Source organism: Botryllus schlosseri, chromosome 7 (assembly GCF_051294905.1).
Source record: "Botryllus schlosseri isolate E-star chromosome 7, Bs_hap1, whole genome shotgun sequence".
In the NCBI taxonomy this organism is placed as follows: domain Eukaryota; kingdom Metazoa; phylum Chordata; class Ascidiacea; order Stolidobranchia; family Styelidae; genus Botryllus; species Botryllus schlosseri.
In genome coordinates this window covers 8,926,277-8,953,014 of record NC_137242.1, presented here as the reverse complement: position 1 = coordinate 8,953,014, position 26,738 = coordinate 8,926,277, and the positions used below count along the sequence as shown (strand labels likewise).

Below are 26,738 nucleotides of genomic sequence, written 5' to 3'. Positions count from 1 at the left end.
CGTTACGAGAAACGGCAAAGAACGGCTCGGTTATAATATATATCAGCAGCTGCTGATTTTAATCCTCGTAATGTTTTATTTGACGAGTACAAAATTTCAAATCTTTGTCCGGTGTACGTACAATACATACGTATAATACATAGATAGGCCTACAGCTCGCCAAGCAGCAACGGTCAAACTGCGTTTAGCTAAGCATAACCAAACATCAATACATAAGTTACTATTTGAAGCTATAGGCAGAGTGGTGATTATTAGCTTGCTGCGAGGTAGTGGCGTCTGGAGTGTATTGATAACCTGATATACAGCATGGCTTACACTGTTCTAACAATCACACAACAATGTACATCGAGTATGTATTTACTACGTGTGGATAGGCCTACTTCTTACGCAAGGACGAGCAAAGCTAATACTTCTGACGTAATAATGAGCAGTAGCGTTTGAAAATCAACCGTTCGCGCTATCAATAACCTGGTATAATATCTCTTCCTTGTTCAATGCTCACGAATGTTCGCTTATGTCATCTTCATTGTACAAATAAAAAGTAATCGTTCTTTCACAAAGAAATCGATTAGATATGTGAAGTAGTCGATTACGATTACGATTACTTTGAATTTTTTTCGAATGTAATCGATTGCGATTACGATTACATGAAAATGCTGTAATCGTCGTAATCGATTACGATTACTAATCGCGATTACCCCATGTCTGGTGTGCACAGCGTAAAATATGCATCAAAGCAAGAACAAATCACATAAAATATTTTTAAAAACATATGCCTGCTGTACAAAAATGAGTCCAATCCTATTAGCAATAATGCAAGAACGCTAGCCTAATATCGTATGCAGGGCCGTAACTGCCGCACCCCAAACCCCACAATTGGGGGGGGCGAGCTCGAAGGGGGCCCCAAATTTTTTCGTGAATTAGCATAAATTGTAGAGTTTTTTTGAAACTTTATGCAACTTTTTCAAAAAATTTTCGCGCTGCGCGCGATTTCACCTTACAAAATGTTATGATTATTGGGTAGGCTACTCTTCCCCCAAGGAAAAATACGCAAGAATTATAGAACTGGGCATATCGGCGCTGGCCATTACCGCTCCACGACGCACCAAGACATATACAGTTTTAGGCCACGTAACGCGCGACTCCAAGAAGTGTGCCAGAACGATCGGCAGCGAGAAACCTTGCCCGAAAAGGACTGCCCTTATGGTGACCGAAAATATCGTTTGTATATACGAAATACCAGAGGTGGTCAAAGTAGTCAAGAAAGCTACTCAAGTAGAAGTAGAAGTAGCCACGAAAAAATCTACTCAAGTACGAGTAGAAGTACTTCTTCACGAAGCCATCTAAAACTACTTGAAGTAGAAGTAGAATTGACTGACTTTAAATCTACTCAAGTAAGTAAGTAGTTTTCAAAACAGTCTTAATTCGTTCATATGGACTGTCAAAAGCTGCGAATTGAGCTATGCGGAAGGTGCAGAGAGCTTGATTCGTGTTAATGCATCCCAGGAGGTATCAATTTCCTACAGAATAAGCATTTTTTCGCATCATGAGATGCAAATTATAGTATTGATATGAAAATGCGATACAAACCATTTGTTTACTAGAAAACCCCGTTTTAGATAATATTATGGCATGGCGCCCTACCCCATATTATAAGGCCCCAAGTTCTGGCGAAGAGCAAAACGTAGAAGTTTTATCGGATACGGTTTCATCACTTTGCGCGATTAGCATACGTTAATAACAAATATGGCTGATCGTAAAAGTTATATATAGTGTAGCTTTATTTTCGGAAAATAGAGGCATTACTGTGATTACTACACTTGCTTTTATGCTTCGACATGTATGTTCTGAACTCAAAGTATGATACTCGCAATTGAAAGTGAAATACAAATACCACTTCTAAAAAGCGGAAACTATATTTCATGTCTTTTGTCCATAAAGCTTCAAAGGTGATCTGCTAAAACAGGTGTAACGTTAGAAAAAGCTGGATTTTCCAGATTAGCAAGACGCGTAAGGGGCTGCTCGATTACGATATGATTGGTAATTGCTAGATTGCGAAACGGTAGTTTCAAACTTTATGGTGGACCATATTTACTGTGATAAAATATTTGATATGGGCGACAATGCGGTGTGAGCGGAACCAAGCAATCCGGTACCTAAATTATATTCACTGATACTTTACTGAAAACATATTTGTCCCGCCAAAACTACTGTGCGCGAAGCGCAACAGAATTTCCGGGCTTTACTTGACTTTCATGAATATTAAAATGCTGGTATCGCCTGAAAACAGCCCCGAAATTCCTCAGGCTGTCTTTCGTATTGGGGGAGTAAACTACTTCTACTTGACAAACTGAAAATAGCGAAAAGTAAGTAAGTAGATCACAAAATATTACGAAGTAGAAGTAGAAGTAAAGAAAATCCGATCTACTTGAGTAAGTACCAGAAGTAGAGGAAAACTACTTGAGTACTTCAAAAAAGTAGAAGTACTTCGTTACTGACCACCTCTGCGAAATACATATAGGTTTATTTGTCCATAGGCGCCTAAATGACTGGCGCTGAATGTTTTTTGTTATAGCAGACAGGAGGTCACGAAATAACATCATGTAACGAAGTCATACCAACGAGTCCGCCCGTCAGAAGATGTTTAATTATTATTTGCGGGCTACAGTTTCAAAGACACATCACTCAGCTCTACCGGTAAATCCGATTACGTGAGTAGAGAGGACAAGAGATTGATAGCAATATATATGCAATTCCCGATCTTATCGGCCAATTTTATCATGAATTATCAAAAATTTTCGCGCTTAGCGCTGGCTAACTGGACAATACAACTGTAATTTCGTGGCAAAAGCGGACCAACGTGATTGGAGGGGGGTCGGTTTACCACGCTATGGGAGCCCAAGACTCAAGTTTTTGGGGGGCCTGGCGAAGTGCTGTTTCGTTCCTGCCAACGGGTAGGACACCCGGAGATTTTCAATTATTATTGCGGGGTCATACCTTTTCAAGCACACCTTACTCAGCTCTACCGGTAAATCAGAATCTGGGAGCAGAGAGAGGATAAAAATTGATAGCAATATATATGCAAATACCGATCATATTGACCGATTCAGTCATGAATTATAGAAATTTCTCGCGCCTCGCGCGATTAAGCGAGCAAAGCTGACTCCATAAACGGACACCCAATGTATAAACAGCGTCATATTGACCGATTCAGTCATGACTTATGCAAATTTCTGGCGCCTCGCGCGATTAGGCAAGCAAAGCAGATTCACTAAACCGACACTGAATGAAGAAACAAGGCATAGCCAATGTACAGTATATAAACATTGTATGGTCGGAGGTGGGGTCTGGGGGGGCGAAGCCCCCCAGAAGTTCGGTTTACCACCCTATGGGGGGCCCAAGACCAACGTTTTTTTAGGGGGGGCTGACAAAGTGCTGTTACGGCCCTGATCGTATGAAACCGTTTAGCTGCTTTAGTCTAGGAGTGTCCACTGTGCATGTGCAGCCTGCGGAAACGCGACTACTCCTTGAGCCGACATCTCGGCAATGGGCATCTTTCACTAGGATACACGACCTAGACATATTGTTTCGGCAACATACGACTTCATGCGATAGGTGCGCTGCCGAAATGATTGGCGACGATAAAACCTCGAAATAAAATAACCGCCGCATGTTGGCCGAAACGTCCGACGCTGTATAGTCGGCAAAATGTCCAGCGCCGAATAGTCCAGCGCCAGCAGCTTGAGCCGCACGTATGAAATGAGACCCCCGAGGAAAATAATGATAACCGTATGGAAATGCCAATTTGAAATCGTGTTCGTCTCACGAAAGGAAATATTCTTCTAGTTTCGTATGGTAGCCTACGTGTAGGCGATTTCAATATATCTGGAGCAACGGCAACCTTTGCCGCTTTACAGCGACAGTTGGGAAGCTATGCAGACAGAACTAGTGTCAGACGAACGTTAACGTGACATCATGTGATACTTTGCATTATGACGCAACAATGTCGTCTGGAACAGGATGCCGCAGCTAAGGATCAAGTGCGCAGCTATAGAATGTAAACGTTTACATTCTATAGCGCAGCAGTGAGAGTGTCAATGTGAAATCACTTGCGCAACAATTGCCAATACGCTTGCATTTTGCGCTTACCATCCCTTGCTGCTGAGCTGCGACACGTTGTTCCAGACGGGATTGTTGCGTCATAATGCCAAACTAGGTTACAATGCAATATTCATTGCGTATTGGGGGATTCCAGGATCACGAACAGAATAAATAGTTTGTATTATCGTAATCAGTACCGCGGTAGCTTTCGATTGATACCAAATTTCGCGTTCGGCAAGCCAGTATAAAATAACTTTTGCCGAACATTGCCTTTAATTAAATGGAAAGAATGACGTAACGGCAGGGGCGGGCAACTTCTCCAGTCGGCGGGCCGGATATGGGAAAATTAACTACTTGGCGGGCCGGATTGCTGCATTGATACATTATTCGCTCATTTATCCACGTATACAAGGAATAAATCGTATTTAATGGATGTATTTTGACGACAGCAATGTCACTTCAAAGCCATTTCTCGCCGATAATTACGAAGGCAATGTGGATTTGAGAATAGCTACTCACACTCGTATCTACTCACAGCTGATCAATGCACACACGGTGCAATCCCGAATTAAGATTTCAAGGCGTTCGATAAGCCCGGTACCCCAAATTTACCAAGATATCGATTTTATTAAGGTTGAGTAGGTGACGAGATAGCGTCGTTGTTCAACTGTGTGGCCAAATTATTCTCAATATTGAATTCATGCGGCCCGCGTCCTCCACGAAATTTGAAAAGTGGCCCGCTACCCGTCTTGAGTTGGCGACCCCTGGCATAAGCGGTGTTTTACGGAAAGCCTAGAAGTGTACCGTGCAACAAGTCGGCGGTTACGGATTCAAAAATAAGACATATCAGCCTGGTGTGAATGATCATTGTAGTCGACAAACACCATGATCACCACAAACGACATTAGGGTTGAGTACATCGTAAATGCCGATAATGCAAGTCTTCTCGCTTCGACGAACTTACGCGTAAGTTCCACTCTCGCACGCTGCGCAATTCGCATACACGTATATAATAACATACACACTGGTGTAGCATCATGTGCTGCCGCCCCTGGCTCTCGCCTAAAATGCCTCCCCCTCCCCTAAGTAGACCGCAGCGAATTTCGACACATATTCAATATTCATGTTCAAGCAACCTTGTCAATAAAAATAATTACAAACAATATGCCGCGTCTCAGCCTCACCGTCTCAACGTTAATAAGGCCAAAAATAATAAAGACAAGAAATAGAGAACGATTGTATTGTGCAAATAGAAAATCAATAGCCGCCTCAAAGCATAATCAGCGATAATATCCTCAAATTCAAGTTTTTGAACGTAGTCTCTTTTTATAGACAGAATGGATAGAGCTGATAACCGATCATCATTCATGGGAGAATGTAAATAAGACTTAATCAGTTTGAGCTTGGAGAAGCTCGCCTCACACAGCTCGCAATTGAAACCCCAATGGTCAGATAAAGTTTCAGACACGAGCATAAATATGGTGTCGAATCAAGTAGCTTTGCATTAACTAACCACTGTAAAACATCAAACGCTGTTATTGCACTACGATCAAACGTGGTTTCACTGCTCCGTTAACCCTTTTAAAATCTCAAGTTGAACAACTTCATATGATCATATCTTAATTTGTGTCCGTCCTGGAGGCCTCATATTGGTTTGTACGAAAAGCTAGCAATCTTCTGATTTATATGATCCCTAATTCGAAGGTATAAGGCATGGCAATTTTTGCAGCTAACTCCAAAAAGTCCACCTCGTTGTCATAAGTGGTTCTAAAAGCGCTGGTGAATAAATTGTGATTTTCGCTTTGCAGCAGCGCGTGCGAATTCATAAATCCAAACATATCATTGAAGTGGTGTATGCCGGTAAACCTGGTTTCAGCTTCAAGTTTAAATCCGTCCAAAGCTTGAAACATGCATCGTCTAACTTCTTCAACAACACTGAGGCCAGCATCTTCTGATTGTTCGCCAGGCATTCTCCTTTTTCTGCGAACTCTCCGAACAATCGGCATTGACGGCTGTTTCGGAGTGGCACCATCGCCATGTTAACATAATAATTCGTGTTTTCGGAATCAGCGCGACACTAGCTCTCGATTGAGATCTGTTTGATTAAATTTTTGCTCATGTGACGCCAGCTATATAGGACTACCAATTAACGCTTCTTTCAGCCGGCTGTATACACTGTGCCGAGCGAGATAGTGTAATGGTGATGCGTCCGGCTTCTTGATCGGTAGGTCGTGGGTTCGATCCCCGTCCGATCAGACCAAAGTCTCGAAAACTGGTATCCGCGATTAGGCGCTCAGCAATCACAGAGGGAAAAACGGGGGTGCAGACTAGACCAGTGCTCTTCAACCGGGGTGGTCGTACACCCTAGGGTGTACCAGAATTCGCAAAGGGTGTACCACTCGGATGGGGTGTACAGGGGTGTACCAGATCCGAGTAACAATGAGCCGATGGCTAGCTATCACAAATGCCGGTTTATAGGTCAGTACAGACAGGTTGACGCACAGGTTAACGAGCAATATGGTACAATGTTATCTCAAGTGTAATACTGTACACCGCTTGATTGTGATGTCATAAGCAAATATTTCTTCTATTCATTTAGCCGTCGACAATAGACCAATGGTTCCGTTTGGTGTTGTAAAGTATGCAGTTAACAAACATGTGTTCAGCTAGTCATTTGTATTTTATTGATTTGTGAGGAAACCGCCGCGATAGCTCAGACTTTTTGAATCCGTGCTTCCTACCCGACGCTAATAAATACCGCAATGCACATAAATGAAGTGACGTAGCTAGCCAGGGTCGAAACAGCTTCCATATTGAAATCGAAACCCTTTAGTTTTAAAATGCCGATTGTATGTGTCCAATCTTTCGCCATACATTTGCAATCTAGTATTTTGTTATAAGTGATGTAAATTAGCGACAATAGACTGTGTATAGCGGCATACGATCTGAGGTTACTGACATCTCTTGCAGCCCATGTGCTACTATCGACTGTGTGTGGTGTGTGGCAGGCCTGATGCGCAGTAGGCTGGTGCGCCCGCTATCATCGCTGATCTGAATTACCGCTTCTGCAGCAGTAGCTTTATCTACTCACCCCCCAATACTGTTACATTTAGGTTGATTATCGTTCGTTATATCATGCTGTTTTTGCTCTGACACGAAATAAATTCCAATTTGCGTAAGGTTACCATACGTCCTCTTTTAAGAGGATTTGTCCTCTTTTTTAAATTTTTTGAAAGTGTCCTCGGAGGACGCCCTTTTGTCTTCTTTTTTTTGAGATTTTGTCCTCTTTTTTGAAAATTTAGGTCAGATTTAGAGCAAATTGATATGCCGTAAATCAGCACAGAAGTGACGCTCCGGCGGGTATTTCGGAGTGAAAAACTGTGATTTTAGCTCTGAGTGAAAAGTTGACCTTTTTTTAGTCATCCACCTAGCAATGCGGAGAGAAAAACGATATTTTGAGCTCCGAGCGGAAAGATGACCTTTTTTTTAGTCAATTGATCACCAAGTGGGAAAAATTCACCGGTTTTTTAGAATTCTTCTCCGGTTTTGCAAGTCTCAAATTTCTGAAAAAGTGTTCTCTTTTTAGATTTCCAAAATATTGTAAGCCTAAATTTGCGTGGCGGGCTGCCTAACTGGCTGCGAATAGACTCTGTGACCAAATACTATTTTATTCAAATCCATTTTTTTGACGGCAATACCTCCGTTTCTACTGGTCGGAATTGAACCAAATTTGAAGAACATAGTTTTTATAGACAACCTAATACTTTCATGGGGTGAACAAAAAAATTTCAAATTTTTCGATATTTATTTTTGTATAGTAAATAGAAACTTTCCTCTCCCGTAGCAAGGCGGCTACTAGTTGGAATTGAAATAAATTTGGTGTGTAGGCTTAAGTTAGGTAACCTAACAATTTTATCAAGTAGCCAGTACGATTTGAGAAAAATAGTCATGTTTGAAGACCCCTAATGAACAGGGGTGTACGAGTTTTGAGCAAACCTTAAAAGGGTGTACCACGTCGAAAAAGGTTGAAGAGCACTGGACTAGACGACCTTATTATAAAAACAAGTCCGTCTCGCATCTCCGTCGTCAGAGCATCTCGATGGTGTAGGCAGAAGAGAATACCATCTCTCTCTCACTGTGCGTGCAGCCACATTTTGCCGCCCCCTTGGAGCCTGCCGCCCCTGGCGCAGAGCCAGAACCGCGAAGTGGCTGCTACGCCACTGAACATACAGTCACTAAAATTTGACGTAGTAAGCAAGTAGTGGGGAGCTGCGGGCCACATTATCATGTAAGACGGAAAACTGTCCGCGGGCCGGATCCGGCCCGCGGGCCGTATGTTGCCTACCCCTGAGTAACCCAATTTCAGTTGGAGTGCGGTTTTCCTGTGTTCACACCACCGTATAGGACACTATGCTAATGCTGTGCGTTTGTGTAGCTTATCAATCACCTAATGGTATTATTGATATTGTATGCAGTTGTCTAGTCCCATACTATGATAAGACGAACTCGTTGTTATATCATCATTGTAATTCATGAGACAAAATTCGTCGATCAATAACCAGAACATGAATGACAAATTACAGTTATGATGAAATCGTAGCCTATTGCGGAATCATGTTATGGCGTGAAATCCTATCACATGGGGTCGAACATGTGTACTGCTAATTATCCGGGCCTGTCCTTCGGTTTCTCGACTTCTTGCTCTGCGCTCTAGCGGACAAAAGATAAATAATATATGCGAGAAAATCCAGCACTTCACAAAGGGACATGAAACTAGCGCCGAGAAAGAGGCCGCATGCTCCGCCGACGTCACCCAATAACCTCTCGATGGAGTACGTTGCTTCTTGTGTCTCTTTCTTGTAGCTTAATGAACTATAGTATACATTGACGACTGCTGCAGTCGTTCTATAAAACAAGAACAAGGGTATATATATATTACCATGGGTTAATGTAGAATCATACAGTCAGATATCTGGTACCTCAAGTCAAAACCAAAGAAGTTTTCAATTGTGTAGCTTCGAGTTCCGTTTGTGATCGCTGTCACGGTGTGAGATGTCTCATATTTCAGGCTGCTGCATCTTGGTGGGCAATCGCAAGTGGATCCTACAGTGCCATGAATAAGTATTAATAATCATACAGCATCGTACCATACATAGTATGCTTATTGTTCAGTGGTCATGACCAACGTAATACCTCGTTCTAATATTATTTAGGCCTATGTTTTCATTGTTTTGCAGCACCAATGAAAGATGGAGGTCGAATTCGGACGGTATACCACAACGCTCTTATAATGATACATGGTCTCGCTCGAATTCGCAGTCGTATTCCCGCAAAAGCCACCGTATTGGAACTGCAGCTAAATGATTTTCACGACAGGTACCGTTCCTCTTCTGAGTTCTCACCTGTCATACGAAGTTGTGCTTGGCAGTATAGAATATTTATGTTGTTGCAAAATCTCACGGAGTCACTTCCCGGCATGTAGTAAAGTCTACACCCGCAAGCCCTTATCATGTTTTTTGTCCTGCATTCCAGTAGACATGCCTCTTCCGTATATTCCGAGTAGTATTCCAATTGCTTTTCGCCGCATTGTCCGTGTGGAGGAGGCTGTGACAATTACAAGTGAATCGAATAATACAGCCACATGACAACATTTTCCAGTGGTTCTTTACCATTTTGGAGTGCCACCCAAATCTGAGTTTTAATGACATCTCGTGACCCAAGCCTCACGTATCGAAATGAATGCATTTCTAATATTAGTATGCTATAGCACGCAAGTGTATTAAATAGAGAGATGGACACAACAAATTGCATGCAACGAAGTAAATACTTCATCCAAAAATCTTTGATCCAGCGAGCTGGATGTCGCATGACATTTATCCTCCATATTATTTTTGTGTTGAACTCTATGCTTATCTCAATAGTTTTCAACCTTTCTTTTCACGAACTATTTGCAGGAAATTAAAATTTGTAAGATCAAGGACCCCGCCACATTGAAAGTGGCGATCGATTTTACACAATTAGGCACTGAAGCACATTTCTATATATGACTCACAAACCCACAGACGCACGCTCTTTCCGTATAGCTAACTAAGTCCAGAACGACGCAATTCAAGAACTAGCCGGAGTAGGCAAACCGGACAGCGAATATACATCATATTTAATTGTTTCTTTTGTCGTACTATGCACCAAAATAGCAAGAGTGTCGTTACTTAATATCATATGACATTACTGCTCAGGTCTCTCGTTTTCTTCAAGTTCATAAATGAATTTTGTCAATAACATATGTTTGTGCTCAACTATATATGATAATTATTTATTCATTCCTCCCTCAGATCACATGATCAGATGTACCAATGAAGCTGATGTAGGTGATGCCTTCGAAATATACTGGCCACTTAATGAATCATATCCACTTGTATCACCTCTTTTCTGCGCTTGTCGCTTATTAGCTGTAGTACCCAGCACATAATACTATAGGGCACATAAATAGGCTTTTATAAGTACTGAACTTCAATATCGCAAGAGACAATAAGTTTATATTGCCAAATTTATTCCACTCGGAGCTTTCTGACTGACTCTCATCAGGAGCGAACGTCAGTAAATGTGGTAAACCAAATTCAAAATATAGAAATATTTGTTATTTCCACGTAATAATGACAAGTACACAAAGTCGCGAACGGCAGATAACAATGCACGGTTACGGTACAACAGGCACAAATTCGACTATATTGTCGAAAGGCAACACGTCACTGATGAAATATTCCCAAGGTATAGAGGTGATTTTTCTGACGTCAGAGAATCGGCTTTTGCAGCTATATAGTGGAATGAATTTGGCAATAGAAACATATTGTTTGTTGCAATACCACGACCAACAGAAGATCACGCGGACCGCTAAGAATTTTCTTGTTGCATGTAGCATGAAATTCAGCAAATATCACATGCATAATAAAAGATCGCTCTGTTGCGGTTACGACCTGAATTTAGACCCTTCGCGGCCCATGTTTGGGTGTAGACCAGGAATGTCAAGCTCATATTGTGTCGCGGGCCGGATTCAAGACTTCTAAATCAGTCGCGGGCCGGACCGGTCAACTTATTCCAAAATGTTACCTCGTGCCTTGGCTTTTCACTTGAATACCTTGTTAGCAAGCATATAGATAATTCAAGATTCGTAGTGGTTTTGTTCCAGCAAGTCGCAACACCTTTATTCGTGATCAGTAGAATTGGAAAAAATATTACGATTGTCCGGTTGAATAGAGTTAAAAACCAATAAAAAAAGTGGCGCTAACGACGATATAAATTGGCATATTACCATGCTACCTTTGCTGCGGCCGTAATCTCGCGTTAGCCCAGCGTATGCGCTGTGAGGAATACAAGATATTCTACAGTAAACGTGGACGTTGGAATTTGGGTTATTATAATTAAATCGCAAATCGGGTTCCTCTTAAATGCCGGAACTCAACTGGTGGTAAGTTACAGACCAGTGCGATGATAGAAATTTGAAATATATATTGGCGTTTTCGCTTCTGTGAATAACTAATTTTTGGTCCATTTTTCCATAAAACTCTGAACTGAGTGTGTAGTCTTTGCCTTCTCGAATTAGAGAGAGTGATGCCACAACGCTGTAGTCAGGTGGTTATAATGTGGCATATGAACATTGATCATGCTCGACATTTGCTGTCTTCAGGGAATATTCAATGGACGAAACCTTCCCTGCAAAAAATCTCAACATTTTTCACAAATGTGCAGGATAATACCGGTATACGAATTTTCCAATCTACTCAGAATTGCTTCGCGGGCCGGATGAAATCGTCTGGCGGGTCGGAATTGCTCCGCGGGTCGTATGTTTGACACCCCTGGTCTAGACCCATACTTTAAAAACTACTGGCTTAGTCCATTGAATTTATAAATTAATAAATTACCAGCAGGTTAATCTCCTTGTTAGAAATAATTACATTTGTCGTATGCCCAATAGCAATCGGTATCCCGGTGTCTTGCAACAGGACAACATTCGTACTGGGGTCGTGAATAGTTAAGCTGAATCCTTGATAGTTCATGAATGGCCCGTGTGTCCAATTGCCTTCGTAAAAAGCCAGGCCGAGACTGAAGCCATCGCTTTGTTCTGTAAAATATGATGCGAGATTAGGTCTATGAGCGAGACTCCAATAAGTAAGGCTGCATTTAAAACAAATACGCTTAAAACATGACGCTTGTTTAAAACATGTTTTTTATTGTTGATGTTTTTAATATGACATCACTAATCTTGAATTATGGCGTCACAGTGAATTGACATTGTTATGTTACTCCTCAACAATTGCAATTGATATAATATAGGGTCAATATGACTTCTTTCACGAAAAAGGTTTCCGACCCCTGTCTCAAATGGACAAAAAATATCATTGACCAGAACTATACATCGTCATGCGGCATTTTTATGGTCAGATCATCCGTTCCGTTCCAGTGATATATAACTGTGATCTGTGACTGTCGAACAAGCGACGATTTCGAGGATTACAGCCATGCATGTCGTATACGTCGACTAAATCCAGTGCAGATCATCCGAAGGCTCATACTATAAGTTTTCTTCGAAAGTATTTACACAAATATGACATAATTATACAACTTTAAAAAAACATATTTTGAATGGCATTCGTTTAAAAGACGGTTTTAAAGTATCTCTTGTTTTAAATGCAATCCGTCTAACACGACTAAGGCTCGCTCTAAGCCTCCTACAATTTATGCGATTTACGAAAATTCTTCCGAGCCATCCTTGCTCTCCTCCGTCCGCGTACTGCCCGTGTATAGGCTAGAGGATCTGATATAATGGATATGATCAACTGTAATTTCTCTATTATCCTGTCACCGAACGCCAAGGTATTTTGATTTCTACCGTTAAATGCTCATCGTAGAGTTACAATCATCCGTAGACCCACCGAAAGAAATTCACCTGGCACCGTTTGATATTTCTCTTCGTCATTTGAGAGTCTCCTCGGATCAAAAGTCATGCAATTACCGATGTCCCGCAGCTGTTCGGGCAAGTACGAGGCGTTACACGTCTGACCTTTGTAAGTGCAGCTGCCGAGCAATAGGAGCATTTTATTGATGAGTTCGGCAATCGCGGGACTTGGCACAGTTCTCGCAGATAAGAGAATATCGCTTAGGGCAGGGGTCTCAAACTCAAATGTGTTCGCGGGTCAATTTTCTAACTTTTGATGACGCCACGGGCCGCAGCGCAGTATCAATGATAGGGGTATTCAATGTATTTCCAAGTAGGCCTTATTTGACGAGACCTTGCAGACTGTCATTCCACAGTCCACACGCATCGTGAAAATGTGATATACTAATGTAATATTCAAGCCTGGCACGAAAAATTGTTTGAAGAAAATTGTTGTTGTAGGCTACTTGGCATGGTTCAAATAATGAGATACAGACACAATGCAACGGGACAAAGGCATCATGACATCGTCAAAGCTGTCGCGTTACAATTTAGCAGCCAGCGGACATTTGACGTGCTACAATTATAGGTAGAGTATTTTAGAATTCAACAAGGTTTGATTTGATATCAGAGCATTGGAGCAGTGTAGCCAAATCCAGGTTTTCGATATACTCCTGGTAAGTAGGCTATTGATCATGGTCATTGCCAAAGTCATATTAGATCGGCGTTGGATTTACCTCCTCATATTTTAACAGATATCAACATAAGTATAAAATTAATGTGTTACAGTAAAGAAATGTATGGATCGCCTGACAATCCATTCATGTTACAGCTATCGAGCGTACTCTATTGTCACTCACCATCTTTAATTGGGGATAATAACAGGGATGGAGAGGCCCCAGATGTAGCTAACTATACATCAAGAAGGCAACGAAACACCATTGGTTGTCATACCGGCCTGTTTACATAGCGAAATCCTCTACGCTACGCAATGCGCGCTAGGACCTTTTGATATATTACTATTTCTCATGACAGTTTGATAGTTTGTTGCGTTCATTGCATTAGCAAAACAAGGCGCTCCAACTTCCAAGGCCTTCTCTTATTTTAACGTTTGAACCGACTCAACTCGACTCATTTTCATTTTATCAACCAGTCAATCCGAGTTTGAGTAATTATACGAAAGTTCGCGCATAAGTCGAAATGACAATTTTCAGTCACGAATGATCAACGTCTCAGGTTTTATCATCATGATCAGGTAATGCGACGTGATTGCAGATCTTCTACCACATGGTAGCTTTTAACAGTGATGGAGTATTGAAGTTTGATGAGTAGTCCAAGGTTTTTGAATCGGTTTTGGAGTGAATTTTAAGTTTTCAAATCTAAAATGATGTGTGGCAGCTAAATATTGAGGAATACTTGAAAATCCAAAATGCCGACGCGGAACGCACAAAATGCTATCGCGGGTCGCGTGTTTGAGACTCCTGGCATAGGATGTGGATAACCTAATCAGTGGTTCTCAACTGCCGGCCCGTGGCAAGTTCCCTCCAGGCCCGCCAAATATATTGGAATTTTCTATCTCAATTCTAAGATACAAGATGTTGGACGCTGTAACCTTGGTTGTCCATTAATAACAGAACTGAAACATCAAATTGATTTACAAGTTTGTAACGCAATTTCTGCAAGTTGTCGTAATAGAAATAGACAGTGCATGGTATACTTTGAGCGTACATCACAATGATGCAAATGTTATATGTCGTTGTTTTGATATTCATGGGGTTTCGACTCCACTGATCAATGATCATATTACACCAGGTCGATATTCTTCATTATGTTTCCATATTTACGGACTCATAGCACGGCCCACTTATGTGGCGAGATAGCGTAGTGGTATAATCCACAGCTACGGCACCAATTGGTTGTGGGTTCTAGTCCGACCGAGGTCGACTTCAAAATCCTTACCTAAGTGTTGGAGGTTTATCTGGGCTCCTCCTCGCGATATCATCCGCTTAAGAGTTGTCTTGCAAGAACCCTAGATGTGGGCCGTGCTACAAGTCGGGAGATACGGAATCAAAAGATACGAAATATAGGCCTGGTGTAAATGGCTTAGTCGACAAACACCATGATATCCGCAAACAACAACAGCACGGCCCACTTCTAGGCTATCTAGGCGCGGATCACGTGGCGAGGAGGAGCCTAGATAAATCTCCAACACTTAGGTAGGAATTCTGGAGTCGACTTCGGTCGAACTCGCACTCGCTACCCATTGGTGCTGCAGCTTTCGAACGTGTCACTACGCTATCTCGTCGCACAGCAAATGGTGTATGAAACTGTTTAAAAGTAGCTTACAGCTGGTTTCGGATAAGTAATATGTGAAAGCTACAAAGAGTTAAAAAAAACTGTTATGTTCTTGATCTTGTTTGAACAATACCTCAATACGACGAGGTTGCAATACGAAATCAGTATATTTTACAGCAGTATGACTTTAAGGCAGCGACACGATCCGGAGTACAGTTAAATGAAAAGACCACGAGACAACAGAACACAGGGTATAAATACAAGCATGACACACGAGGAAATAATGATTGGCTTAAATTACTAATCCTATAGAAAGAAAGAGTTCTACGACACCGGATCGTGTCGCTGCCTTAAAGTCATACTGCTGTAAAATATACTGATTTCGTATTGCAACCTCGTCGTATTGAGTCATTGTTCAAACAAGATCAAGAACATAACAATTGGTGTCAGAAGTCGGATTCATAGTTATTTCTGCGACGAGTATATATCATGGAAGCAAGTATATTGAAGCTTCTAGAGAAACAGCAGGAAATGATGGCGGAACAACGCGCACAGCACAAAGAAGATATGGCACAGCAAAAGCTACAGCATGAGGAAGCCATATCGCAATTAGTGCAGAGGTTGAGTCCCGGTACGTCAACATCTGAAGCTACCACTCCCAAGTTTGATTCGTATGTAAAATCGAAGGAGAAATGGGACCAGTATCTGCAACGATTCAACCATCACCTAGCAATTTACGGCATTTCCAATATGGAGAAGAAAAGAGCGTGTCTACTCTCATGGGTTGGACCTGAAACGTACTCGCTCCTACGTAATTTGTTTGGTGCTGCGGATGTCAGTACGCAATCCTTCGACGCGTTGACTGAGAAGTTGTCTACACACTTCAAGGACTCCATACATGTACATTGTACAAGCAGCCAGGTACGAATTTTACAATTGCAAAATGCAGCCGGGACAATCGTATGCAGATTGGATCGCTACTCTACGCGGAATCTCCAAGGATTGCAACTTCATATGCTCAAGAGATGGCTGTGATCAGAGTTACGTTGATGAGCTAATGCGCGATCTCATCATTAAAGAAACGCCGCACGCGGATGTGAGACGGCATTGTCTAACACAAACCAATCCATCCCTTGACGACGTTCTCAAAGTAGCCGCAACATACGTGAGAACGCTGGAAACTGATAGGGTTATCCAGGGCGAGAGTAACGGTAAAGATACTTCCATCGTGAACAAAATGACGGGAAGTTATCAGAAAGGGAAAAAACCTTCCAAATCCAACCAAGGCAACTTCCCAGAAAGGCTGAAATCCTGCAGCCGCTGTTTCATCGATCACCAGAGAAAAGACTGTCAATATCGACATGCAGTATGTCAGAAATGTGGTCGTAAAGGTCATATCAAACCTGTGTGCATGTCTACCAAACCTAGTATCACGCAACAGGTCACATCCGTCAATTTCTGCTCAGTACCACTCCTTTCCTTCGACATCGATCAACTATATCGACGCGTAGGAAACCAGCTCTGGATCAACTCCAGCATCAACGGCATTCCGTTGCCGACACAGTGGGACACTGGTGCACCCTCCGCCATGGTGGGATTGACTGGGTACAAAACTTTGGGCTCTCCGAAACTCTCAGCATACCATTGCTCTTTCGTAGCGTATGGCGACAAGCCATTGAAAGTGAAAGGTATTTGCACTGTAACCGTGCAGGTGGGTTCCGAAGTTCGAGTTGGCTTAAAATTGGTAGTTCTCGACGAACACCGTGGGCAAAACATTTTTGGTCTCGATTGGAGCAATGCTTTCTCCATGACCGCTAAGGGAACGTCTGCTTTGGATGCAATTTCCTCGCAGAAGGTCGAATCGCAATCATGTAATACTATTGACATTTCTGATTCGAACGACAAATTGGTATCTTTTCAGTCCAAATTTCCCTCCGTTTTCTCTAATGTATTAGGACGATGCACCAAGACAAAGGTGACAATTCACTTGAAACCTAATGCCAAGCCCGTATTTAACAAGCCACGTCCTTTGCCGTTTGCAAGGCAAATCGCTGTTCAAACCGAATTGCATAGATTAGTCAATCAAGGTATTCTCGAACCAATTAATTACAGTGATTGGGCAGCACCAATTGTTGCCGTCACTAAATCAAATGGATCAGTACGCATTTGTGGTGACTTCAAAGCATTGAATCAACAAATTCAGATAGATCAGCATCCCCTGCCTTCCTTAGATGAAATCCTTCACAAGTTGCAGGGTGGTTGTATTTTCACGAAAATTGATCTTGCCGATGCTTATTTTCAGCTAGAATTAGATGATGATGCGAAGAATTTGTGTGTCATCAACACGCAATTCGGTCTATTCCGTTATCGACGCATGTGTTTCGGAGTCGCATCTAGTCCCGCAAATTTTCAACGTTGTATTGATGCCATGATCGCCGGCTTACCCGGTGTTGCTAGTTTTATCGATGACATAATCGTTACTGGCATTGATGAACGCGATCATTTTCGCAACTTATCGCTACTCTTTGAGCGCCTCACCGAGTACGGTTTCACCGTCAACTTCGCGAAATGTGAATTTTTCAAAAGTAGTATCGAGTACCTTGGTCACATATTTGACAAGGACGGCAAACGCCCGTCTCACAAATCCGTTGAAGCAATCAAACAGTTGCCTAAACCTCAGGATGTTCGCCAGCTACAGGCATTCCTGGGCAAAGTCAATTATTATCGCGCGTTTATTCCTAATTTCACGAATAAAGCCGCTGCCTTGTACCGTCTTCTGCAAAAAGACGCGGAATTTATTTGGAATGCGGCCTGTGACGCAGCTTTTCGCATTCTCAAAATCGACGTAATCGACGCTACGCAGTTAGCTCATTATGATGTAAACAAGCAGCTCATTTTGTCAACTGATGCTTCTCAATTCGGAATCGGCGCTGTCCTCTCAATCGAGCACAATGGCGAAGAGAGACCGATCGCGCACGCGTCGAAAACACTTCCGATTCGCAAAAATCCTACTCTCAAATCGAGAAGGAAGCTCTGTCAATCATTTACGGAGTCACTAAATTTCGTCAATTCTTGTATGGTAGAAAATTTACGCTCGTAACGGACCACAAACCGCTTTTAGCTATTTTCTCGCCGGACAAGAAAATTCCCGTGATTACAGCGCAACGCTTACAGCGATGGGCACTAACGCTCATGGCTTACCAATACGATATTCGCTATAAACCGACTAATCAGCACGGAAACGCCGACGGTTTATCTCGCCTACCAAAAGGTCCAGACCCTGAGTTTGACGAACTGGAAATTCGTGAAAACGCGGAGATCGTTCACGCTATTAATATGGCATTCGATGGCTTGCCGTTAACTCGCAATGAAATTCGCGACGCGACGCTGAAGGACAAAACCATGAAATTGGTAAAATTATCTGTCACTCATGGTAATTGGAATCCAAAGGTGCACATTGATGATTTTTCTTGGTTTTCGACTCGCAAACATTCGCTTTCTCTGCACGAAGACATAGTCATGCTCAATATTGATGGTTTTCAGCGCGTAGTAATTCCGCAGTCACTTCGCTCTCGAGTCTTATCATTGTTGCACGAAGGACATTGGGGTATCGCGAAAATGAAGCAGATGGCTCGACGTTACATCGCATGGCCTTCGATTAATCGCGACATTGAAAATCTCGTTAAGAGTTGCGACGCTTGCCGTAAGGTAATGAAAGCGCCTGATCGTCAGTATCGCGAATGGCCAAAAACTTCTGAAAGCTTCGAACGAATTCATTTGGATTTCGCAGGTCCAATAAACAATAAAATGTTTCTTGTCATCGTCGATGCGCATTCGAAATATCCTTTCGTTAAAGTAATGAATGTCGGTTCTACCACAACCTCGTGTGTGGTCAACGCTTTGAGGGAAGTCTTCTCTATCGAAGGCTTGCCCATAACAATTGTCACGGATGGCGGGCCGCAATTCACATCGAATGAATTCGATACGTTTTGTTCTAATTTGGCAATCAGCCATATCGTATCACCGTCTTTTCACCCTGCCTCTAACGGGGAAGCGAAGCGTTTCGTCCAGACTCTAAAAGCTGGATTGATAATAAATTGCGACGGGGGAAAAGATCTCAACTTCGCGCTCCAAACACTTCTCTCGCTACGTACCGATGTGCACCGCACCCGGGCATAGACTGGAAAACGCCTGCCGAGATTTTACATGGTCGGCAGCCGCGCAATTTGTTAAGTTTGTGCTCGCCCTTCGACAAATCGAAACCCGTTACGCCTGGACAATCAGTCACTCATTTTGAGATTGGTTCCTCGGTTTACGCTCGCAGTTACCGAAGCGGACCAAAGTGGGTTGCTGGCGTGGTGACGGAAATACTGGGGCGTGTTGTGTACATTATAAAAACAGATCATGGGTATTGGAGAAGGCACAAAAACCAACTCCAACCACGCTTGATTTCAGCTGGAAATGATACAGCCACACAGGAAGTCGCTCAGCCTCAACAGTCCCAAGCTGAGCAACCATTGGTCAGGAATAGGGCACAACGTCCTGCAGCTAGCCCTGCTCGATCGTCGGGCAGACGTTATCCTCTTAGAAATAGGAAACCCACCGATTTCTATAGACCGTAAATATGGGCAACCCTCTAACTTACAAGGGAGGACTGTTATGTTCGTGCATTTACGTTCGGTGTCGTGGAACTCTTTCTTTCTATAGGATTAGTAATTTCAGCCAATCATTATTTCCTCGTGTGTCATGCTTGTATTTATACCCTGTGTTCTGTTGTCTCGTGGTCTTTTCATTTACCTGTACTCCGGATCGTGTCGATGCCTTAAAGTCATACTGCTGTAAAATATACTGATTTCGTATTGCAACCTCGTGGTATTGAGTTATTGTTCAAACAAGATCAAGAACATAACAAAAACTTCTTCAAATTCCGACAGTGCGATTAAGCAACATTATAGGAAGTATATTAGAGGCTATATACCAGACTTGGGCAAAGTGCGGCCCGCGGGCCAGATGCGTCCTGTGACGCGATTATAAGTGGCCCGCGAAAAATGATCTCGAATTCAGAACATAAAACCTACTTTAAAATGTTAATCAGTGGAATGAAATCATAAGCTTTATAAACTAAACCGGGCATTCGTTCACCATGAAGCCTGTTTATTTATTTGCCGCGATTACGTAGACTACATACGTCATACGAGTAATAGAGATTTAAAATAAAGCCAATGTAGCAAAGTGTGCCGTAAAAATTAAAGTAACATAAAGTCACTGTTTCCATATAGTTTCGTTCAAACCTTTTTTGATGCCATTGTCACATTTACACACTCCGTGCTTCAAATTGTTACGTGATACGTTTCCAAATCCCTAATTCGCAAAACAAGTCAATCAGTGCTCGTGATGAAACGATGAACGGGCGGGCATGTCAATAAAAGAAAGATGAGGGACGACGGCCGAAATTCTAAGAAGATTTAGAGCACTAAATATTTGTAAACTGGAGTCAACGGTGAGCCCGTCCTAATAGTTCGTGGCGAGCAGGTCACCATAGAATATAATTTAAGTCGGTATTCTGGCAAAAAACATGAAGACATACACGGCTAAGGGACGGCGAATTCGGGAAGCACTACAAGTTTCCATTAACAACAAAGGCAATTTCACCTAGCTATACACTGCTCGGAATGCAGCGACCAAGACAAGCTCTGTAGTATCCTAAATACATTTTATTGTCATGATAGAAACGTGTCTGTGGGTTAAAAAAGAGTTTAAATATATCATGTCTGCCATTGTCTTGAATTATGACGGCCAATAAATATTATTTTTGGTAATTACCCGTCACTTTCTCATTATCTAATAACAATACATCTACTGAGCACTATGCATTAACAATGTAACTCACTGCTTTCAATTTAGAAGTACTGTTACTACGCCGGAAAATATGGTTAAAATTTTTGACTCCGCCCGCAAGCTATTTTCTGCTTTCATTTGGCCCACGGGGAAAAATAATTGCCAACCCTTGTTATACACCAAACAGCAAATTCGGTGTTGGGGTGACTCGATTCCTGTTTTTCGTAGTGCTTGACTCAAGTTAAGCTACTGCCCGAAAATAACGTGAGTCATTTCATATGTCTCATACGTCGTGTCCGAGTCAATGGGATGTGCAACTGTGCATTGTGCATGTAGGGCTGTTCAAAAATAACTTATCTTTCTGGATTCCAGTCATTCAGTGATCAAATTGACAGGTTACCTTGAAAAACGCTGCACACCAAATTTGGTTCAATTCTAACGAGTATAGGACGCAGACCTAATTAAGATTTTTAATTTATTAGGAAAAATTTAATAAGTGAATGACTGGAATCCGGGAAAAACGTTATTTTTGAACAGTACTTGTACAAACATTGAGCATTGGGCAACGATCGAAGTAAATGCTATTATCATTATAACGTCGTCATCGGCGTTGACATCACTCATGTACCGATATTATATTTCTATCTGTCATATCCGGAAATTATACTTCGCTACTGCAACATGCCATCATAGCCATGATGCCATTCAAAACCAAATTCAAACGAAATATCAATGCGACAGGTTACAACAAAGGTGGAAAAAGGATTTATGAATAATAGTTAAAAAATATATCCAACTACTCACAGTCCTAGATGTCCTTGGTAGCTGAACGATGAATTTAGAATAAGTTGTCTCATATCAACATGGTTGTACCGTAACGGGTCCTTGCCCGTCTCGTTTACGAAAACGGGATACGGTTCGTACATGTCTTCCAGCATCGATATCTGTTCATTGCTCAACCTGTATCTCCTCGTGGAAGAAATGAAAGTTACGCAGTAGCTAAATGTAGAGCATCGGGCATTTCACATACTGGAATATGTTGTAGTTGCAGACCGTAACCGCCGGAAATTGAAGTTTGTTCACGTAATGAACCTCCGATTTAGTCGCAGTGGGGTAAGTGAAGAAATTTTGCACGTTGATGACAGTTACGTACAACAGATAGCCGGTCGCTGTCAGCAATAATAAACTCCATATTAGCCTGCAAGTGAAGACAGTTCTATTTCAGATGCTCGCCTAAAACCAATATGCACCACGCATGGATACATAGTCGAGCGAATAGCATGAATGCCTACACGAATTTGAATACCTTATATTGATCATTGACTGTGCGTTATGCCACACTAATCATGAATTTCTCGCGAGTTAGCTACCGGCGGGCCCATTGTTATATATTACTTTTTTTAAGCGTGCTACTCTTTCGTGACCTCCGGTAGGCATAAAGATTGCTGATACCCATAAATTAGGGTTACCATATTTTGGGATCCGGAAAAAACACTGAAATCAGATAACCAGACTAGAAAACTGTTGATTCTGAAATTTTTACAGACTGTGTTGACTAAAAAAAGGTCATTTTTCGTCTGATCCACTTTATACTGTAGTGTTCTGGGAATGTTGTTGTGTTGACTAAAAAGGGTCATTTTACTGTCCTACTCCCGAATGATCCGCCCGAACAACCGCATCGCAGAGATTCCATGTCATTTATGCGGTTTTGTTTTGTGCCTGTCCATTAGCCTGGCTATCAAATCTATATGGGAGGACGGATTCCCAAAAGGAGAAAATTTAGGCGTCCTCGGAGGACATTTGCGATTTCCTGAAATCGGAGGACAGATCCTCTTAAAGGAGGACTTGGACTTATGGTAACTCTATGCGTTGGTCATTTTGAGAGAAGATTTTATCGCCGTCAATCCTTTTGGGAGCGCAATTCGTGAAGTCGCATGTTGACCGAAACATTACATGTTATGATATGGTGGGTGAAGATGGCTGGTGACAAAATGCCGGTGCCCGATAGTTTGGCATCTGCATGATGAAATCACCTCGACACTAAAGCACCTTAACCGTCACATACGATCCTATTGGTATATCGTTCTCGCATAATCGCAAGTACACCAGAAAATTTCAAAATGAATATATATATGTATCTCCTAAAATGGTTTACTTCATGTAAATTTGCGAAAAGTTTCGAAAGAATCGGGGGGGGGCATGGCCCCGTTGATTCCCATGGGTACGCCGATGCCTATACCTATTACTGTTGAGGATACTATAATGACACGCCATGGGCCCATCCCGAATATTCTATGCTTTATCACTTACCTCCTTAGCCAGAATGCGTTTTTCATAAAAACATATCTGACGCCTTGGAATCCGACGCTTTCAACAAACGAATGAACATGTACGGCTAGTGTTAATTTCCCTAAATTGTCCCTCGAGTTTGATTCCTTCGCGTCCATTCCCCTTCTGTCCTGTTCACTTAGCAAGTATCCATTCACGATTATTCCTCACCCCGATAATCAGATTCTGCAAAAGCGCACAAGTACAGCACACGTGCGTCAACGAAGAACAACTGCCATATGATCACGACTGAATACAAGAAACGGCCTTGCTCTATCAAGTATGCCGGACCCCAATTGTGGAACAGCATCTCGCCGGCTATCCGACAGTGGTCGAGCATGTCCGCATTCAAGTCGAAATACAAGCAATTTCTTCTAAATCAATACTAGCCAGTCTTCAGGATTACCGGACCACGACCTAACATCGACCTCGCCCTCCGCCACATGCCACCTCATTTTGTCGCTTGCGTCTTATATTCTCTGCATTACTTTTCATTCAGTGTGCATGCCTCTTATTTACTTCGCCTAGGCTAAGGTGGGTGTCTGAACTTCAAGGCTACTCCAAGTTGTTTCGACACATTCCTATCTTTTCATTGTATCGTAGTCTTGTGATGTTTTGAAACGATGAAAATATTAATAAACCTGATTGATTGATTGATTCTTACAATATGGAAGCTAAATATATTTTCCTTGCGTCAGTGAAAGCCCAACAAAACTATCCTTAGGATTGGATAGTATGAAGCAAGTTCCCATCGCCCCCGACTTAAAACAACCAAGTTAACGTTACATTCTCCCGCTATCACAATTTCACGTGATTGAACCGAGACACAAAGTTTCTTTTGTGGGATCCGAACTCCAAAAGGGATGAGAAATTACTTAATTGTGTAATCTCATTGTTCCCATTGTTTCTCCGGATAAATTTGCACTCGGCGTATAGTGTCGCGTTTGGGTGCAGCAATTAGCGTTCATTGTTTTTTCTCAGTCCAGACTTCTTGCTCATCCATCAATACGTTTGTAGTGATGCGTTCTCCCGTTTAATTGACAAACGTGTGTGTGACAGGGCAATAAATCAATGTTGCTATGTATCACAAATCGTGCTGACGAAGCAGTGGACCGTTAATTGGACAATATCTTTGAACACAGCGGAAGAGTTATCTGACATGTCGACCTCGCCTACCGTCAAATGCAGCATTCATTTTTGTCGCTTCCTTTTACGTTATTCTTTCCTAAATCCAGTGTGCACGCCTTTTATTTACATGCAGTATATCAAGGTGTTTTGTCTGATTAAATGACTACTTCAAGTCGTTTCGGCAACCTCCTAACTTTTCATTATATCGTATTCTTGTGGTGTATTGATTTGATTAAAAAAAATTAACAAATGATGATGATGATGATGACGACGGAAGAGTTGTTATGACTGTGCCAAAATACGCCAATGTGTGTAATTTCAGGCTATAAAAGCTCTGGATTCACTTTGAGTCAATTTTGGTCTGCTGATCGATCACCTTGATTTTCAAAGTTTATTCTCTTGGTTGTTTTCAGCATATCAGCATTCATGAACTACGATAGTCGATTAATGGAGAAAAATATGGCTCTTCTCATATAGCAGTAGCGATATTCTGTCGAGAGTGAAGCACCAACAAACTCACATCGTGCGGTGGGTGTTGAGATGTTGACAATGATTTTGAATGTGAACAATAAACATTGTACATGAACAATTCACGCTTTGGTACGAATCCAATCAAATCAGACCTTCCGAATTGTAAATTGATAGCGCAATTTCGGTCGAGCTTAGCGTCATTTACCAAGACATCATCTGAATTGAAATGTCATTCCTCCGAAAGCAACTTGAACAGCGCATCGCATACATCTCATTTAGCGGATTTCAAAGTTGAATGGGTCAAAAGGGCGTATTCGTCGTGATTAGACAATCCAAATATCGCAACCCATTGCATCAAAAATAGATAATGACAGGCGACAAGCCGACAAGACCTGAATCAAATCACCCATGCTATTTAAGTCTCAGAAGGCCTCACCACTAGAGCTGGAAAAATCGATTCCAAATCGAGTGGTCGAGAACCAATCAGTATAACGTGATAGAATCATATATAGCAAGAGCGATTCGCAAAGTTCGAATATGCACCTTTCATACGATCACAACGAATATATTACCAGTTTACACGTAGGGACATATATGTTTACTTATTTGTTAACCATAATTATGACGTATACAACACACTTTGATGTCTTATATGTCATAATGCTCTGCAAATGCCGTATCTCCACGAACAAGCGTACTGTGCAGTCCCTTTGGATGCTATGGTAAACTTGATCGGACTTTCGATGTTGCGATGCTGGGAAGGTAGTGTTGATCAGGTATTTCCGACAATTAAATTTGCTCTTTGCCGAAAGGGATTTCTAATTTCGATACTAAAAGAATTTACTCAAAACTACACGATTCGAATCTCTCTGCTCTGATTACTACACGTCATTGCCCGAAATAGTTATCTTTGTCGATTTTGCAGCACTGAATATCCATCGTTCGTAGGTTAGGCTTATCCTAGGGATGGGAAGTTGTCATGTCATGCTCATACCGTCGTTGGATATGGGTATTTTATTCGGTTTCAAAGCACAGACCAAATACTCTGTAGCTAGATCTGACTATGCTAGTAATGGTTTCATTCTTGAACTGCTACTAGGTATAACTCGGTCTAGTTACAATACATTCCATCTACGGATCGCCTGTGTTGTATTGTGCTTCCTGAATGCGTTGTTGCCCTGCGTCTGTCAACAATGAATGGTTTTTTTATGGTCGATTAGTAGAAGAGACGCGAAAAAGCGCATTCACGTTCGTTTACGAATAGTTTGAATTTTGCACGATATGGTCACGAGAAAAATAAATACATACCGCCTCCTCGCAGCGTGATCCGCGTAATCGGTGTCTTGAAGAGTCTAGAAGTGGGCAGTGCTACAAGTCGGTAAACACGGAATCCTAATAATGAATATCGGCCTGGTGTAAAAATACCAATTTAGTCGAAACAGCATGAATATCATAAACAACAACAACAACAACAACAGAAACATATCGCGTATCTCGGGCGTCGCCACTCTGTAGTGGTTTGAATCACGCGAACGATCGCAAGATGGCAGTAAAGTCAAAATATAGCGAGGCGATCGAAGATGAGCCAGCGGCAAGTCTCCACAGCTGCAGCTGCACAGTGTACGTACATATACTGTACAAGTAC

The 26,738-nt window shown here is 42.0% G+C and overlaps 1 protein-coding gene across 2 annotated transcripts; it reads right to left on the bottom strand.

Moving 5' to 3' along the window:
- Positions 1 to 8,610: 8,610 nt before the first annotated feature.
- On the bottom strand, positions 8,611 to 24,662 carry LOC145442692 (acid-sensing ion channel 2-like). 2 transcript variants are annotated; one of them, XM_080320675.1, is made up of 8 exons: positions 23,477 to 24,662; positions 22,197 to 22,364; positions 21,971 to 22,132; positions 13,046 to 13,173; positions 12,021 to 12,220; positions 9,504 to 9,705; positions 9,081 to 9,204; positions 8,611 to 9,006 (listed from the first exon to the last, which is right to left on the bottom strand). In XM_080320675.1, the coding sequence occupies exons 1-8, from the start codon at positions 23,611 to 23,613 to the stop codon at positions 8,763 to 8,765; spliced, it is 1,365 nt and encodes a 454-aa protein (XP_080176801.1). In that variant the 5' UTR covers positions 23,614 to 24,662; the 3' UTR covers positions 8,611 to 8,762. The 2 variants fall into 2 exon arrangements, with proteins under 2 accessions (XP_080176801.1, XP_080176800.1); XM_080320674.1 differs by having other exon boundaries at positions 21,971 to 22,135; positions 23,477 to 24,652.
- Positions 24,663 to 26,738: the final 2,076 nt, after the last annotated feature.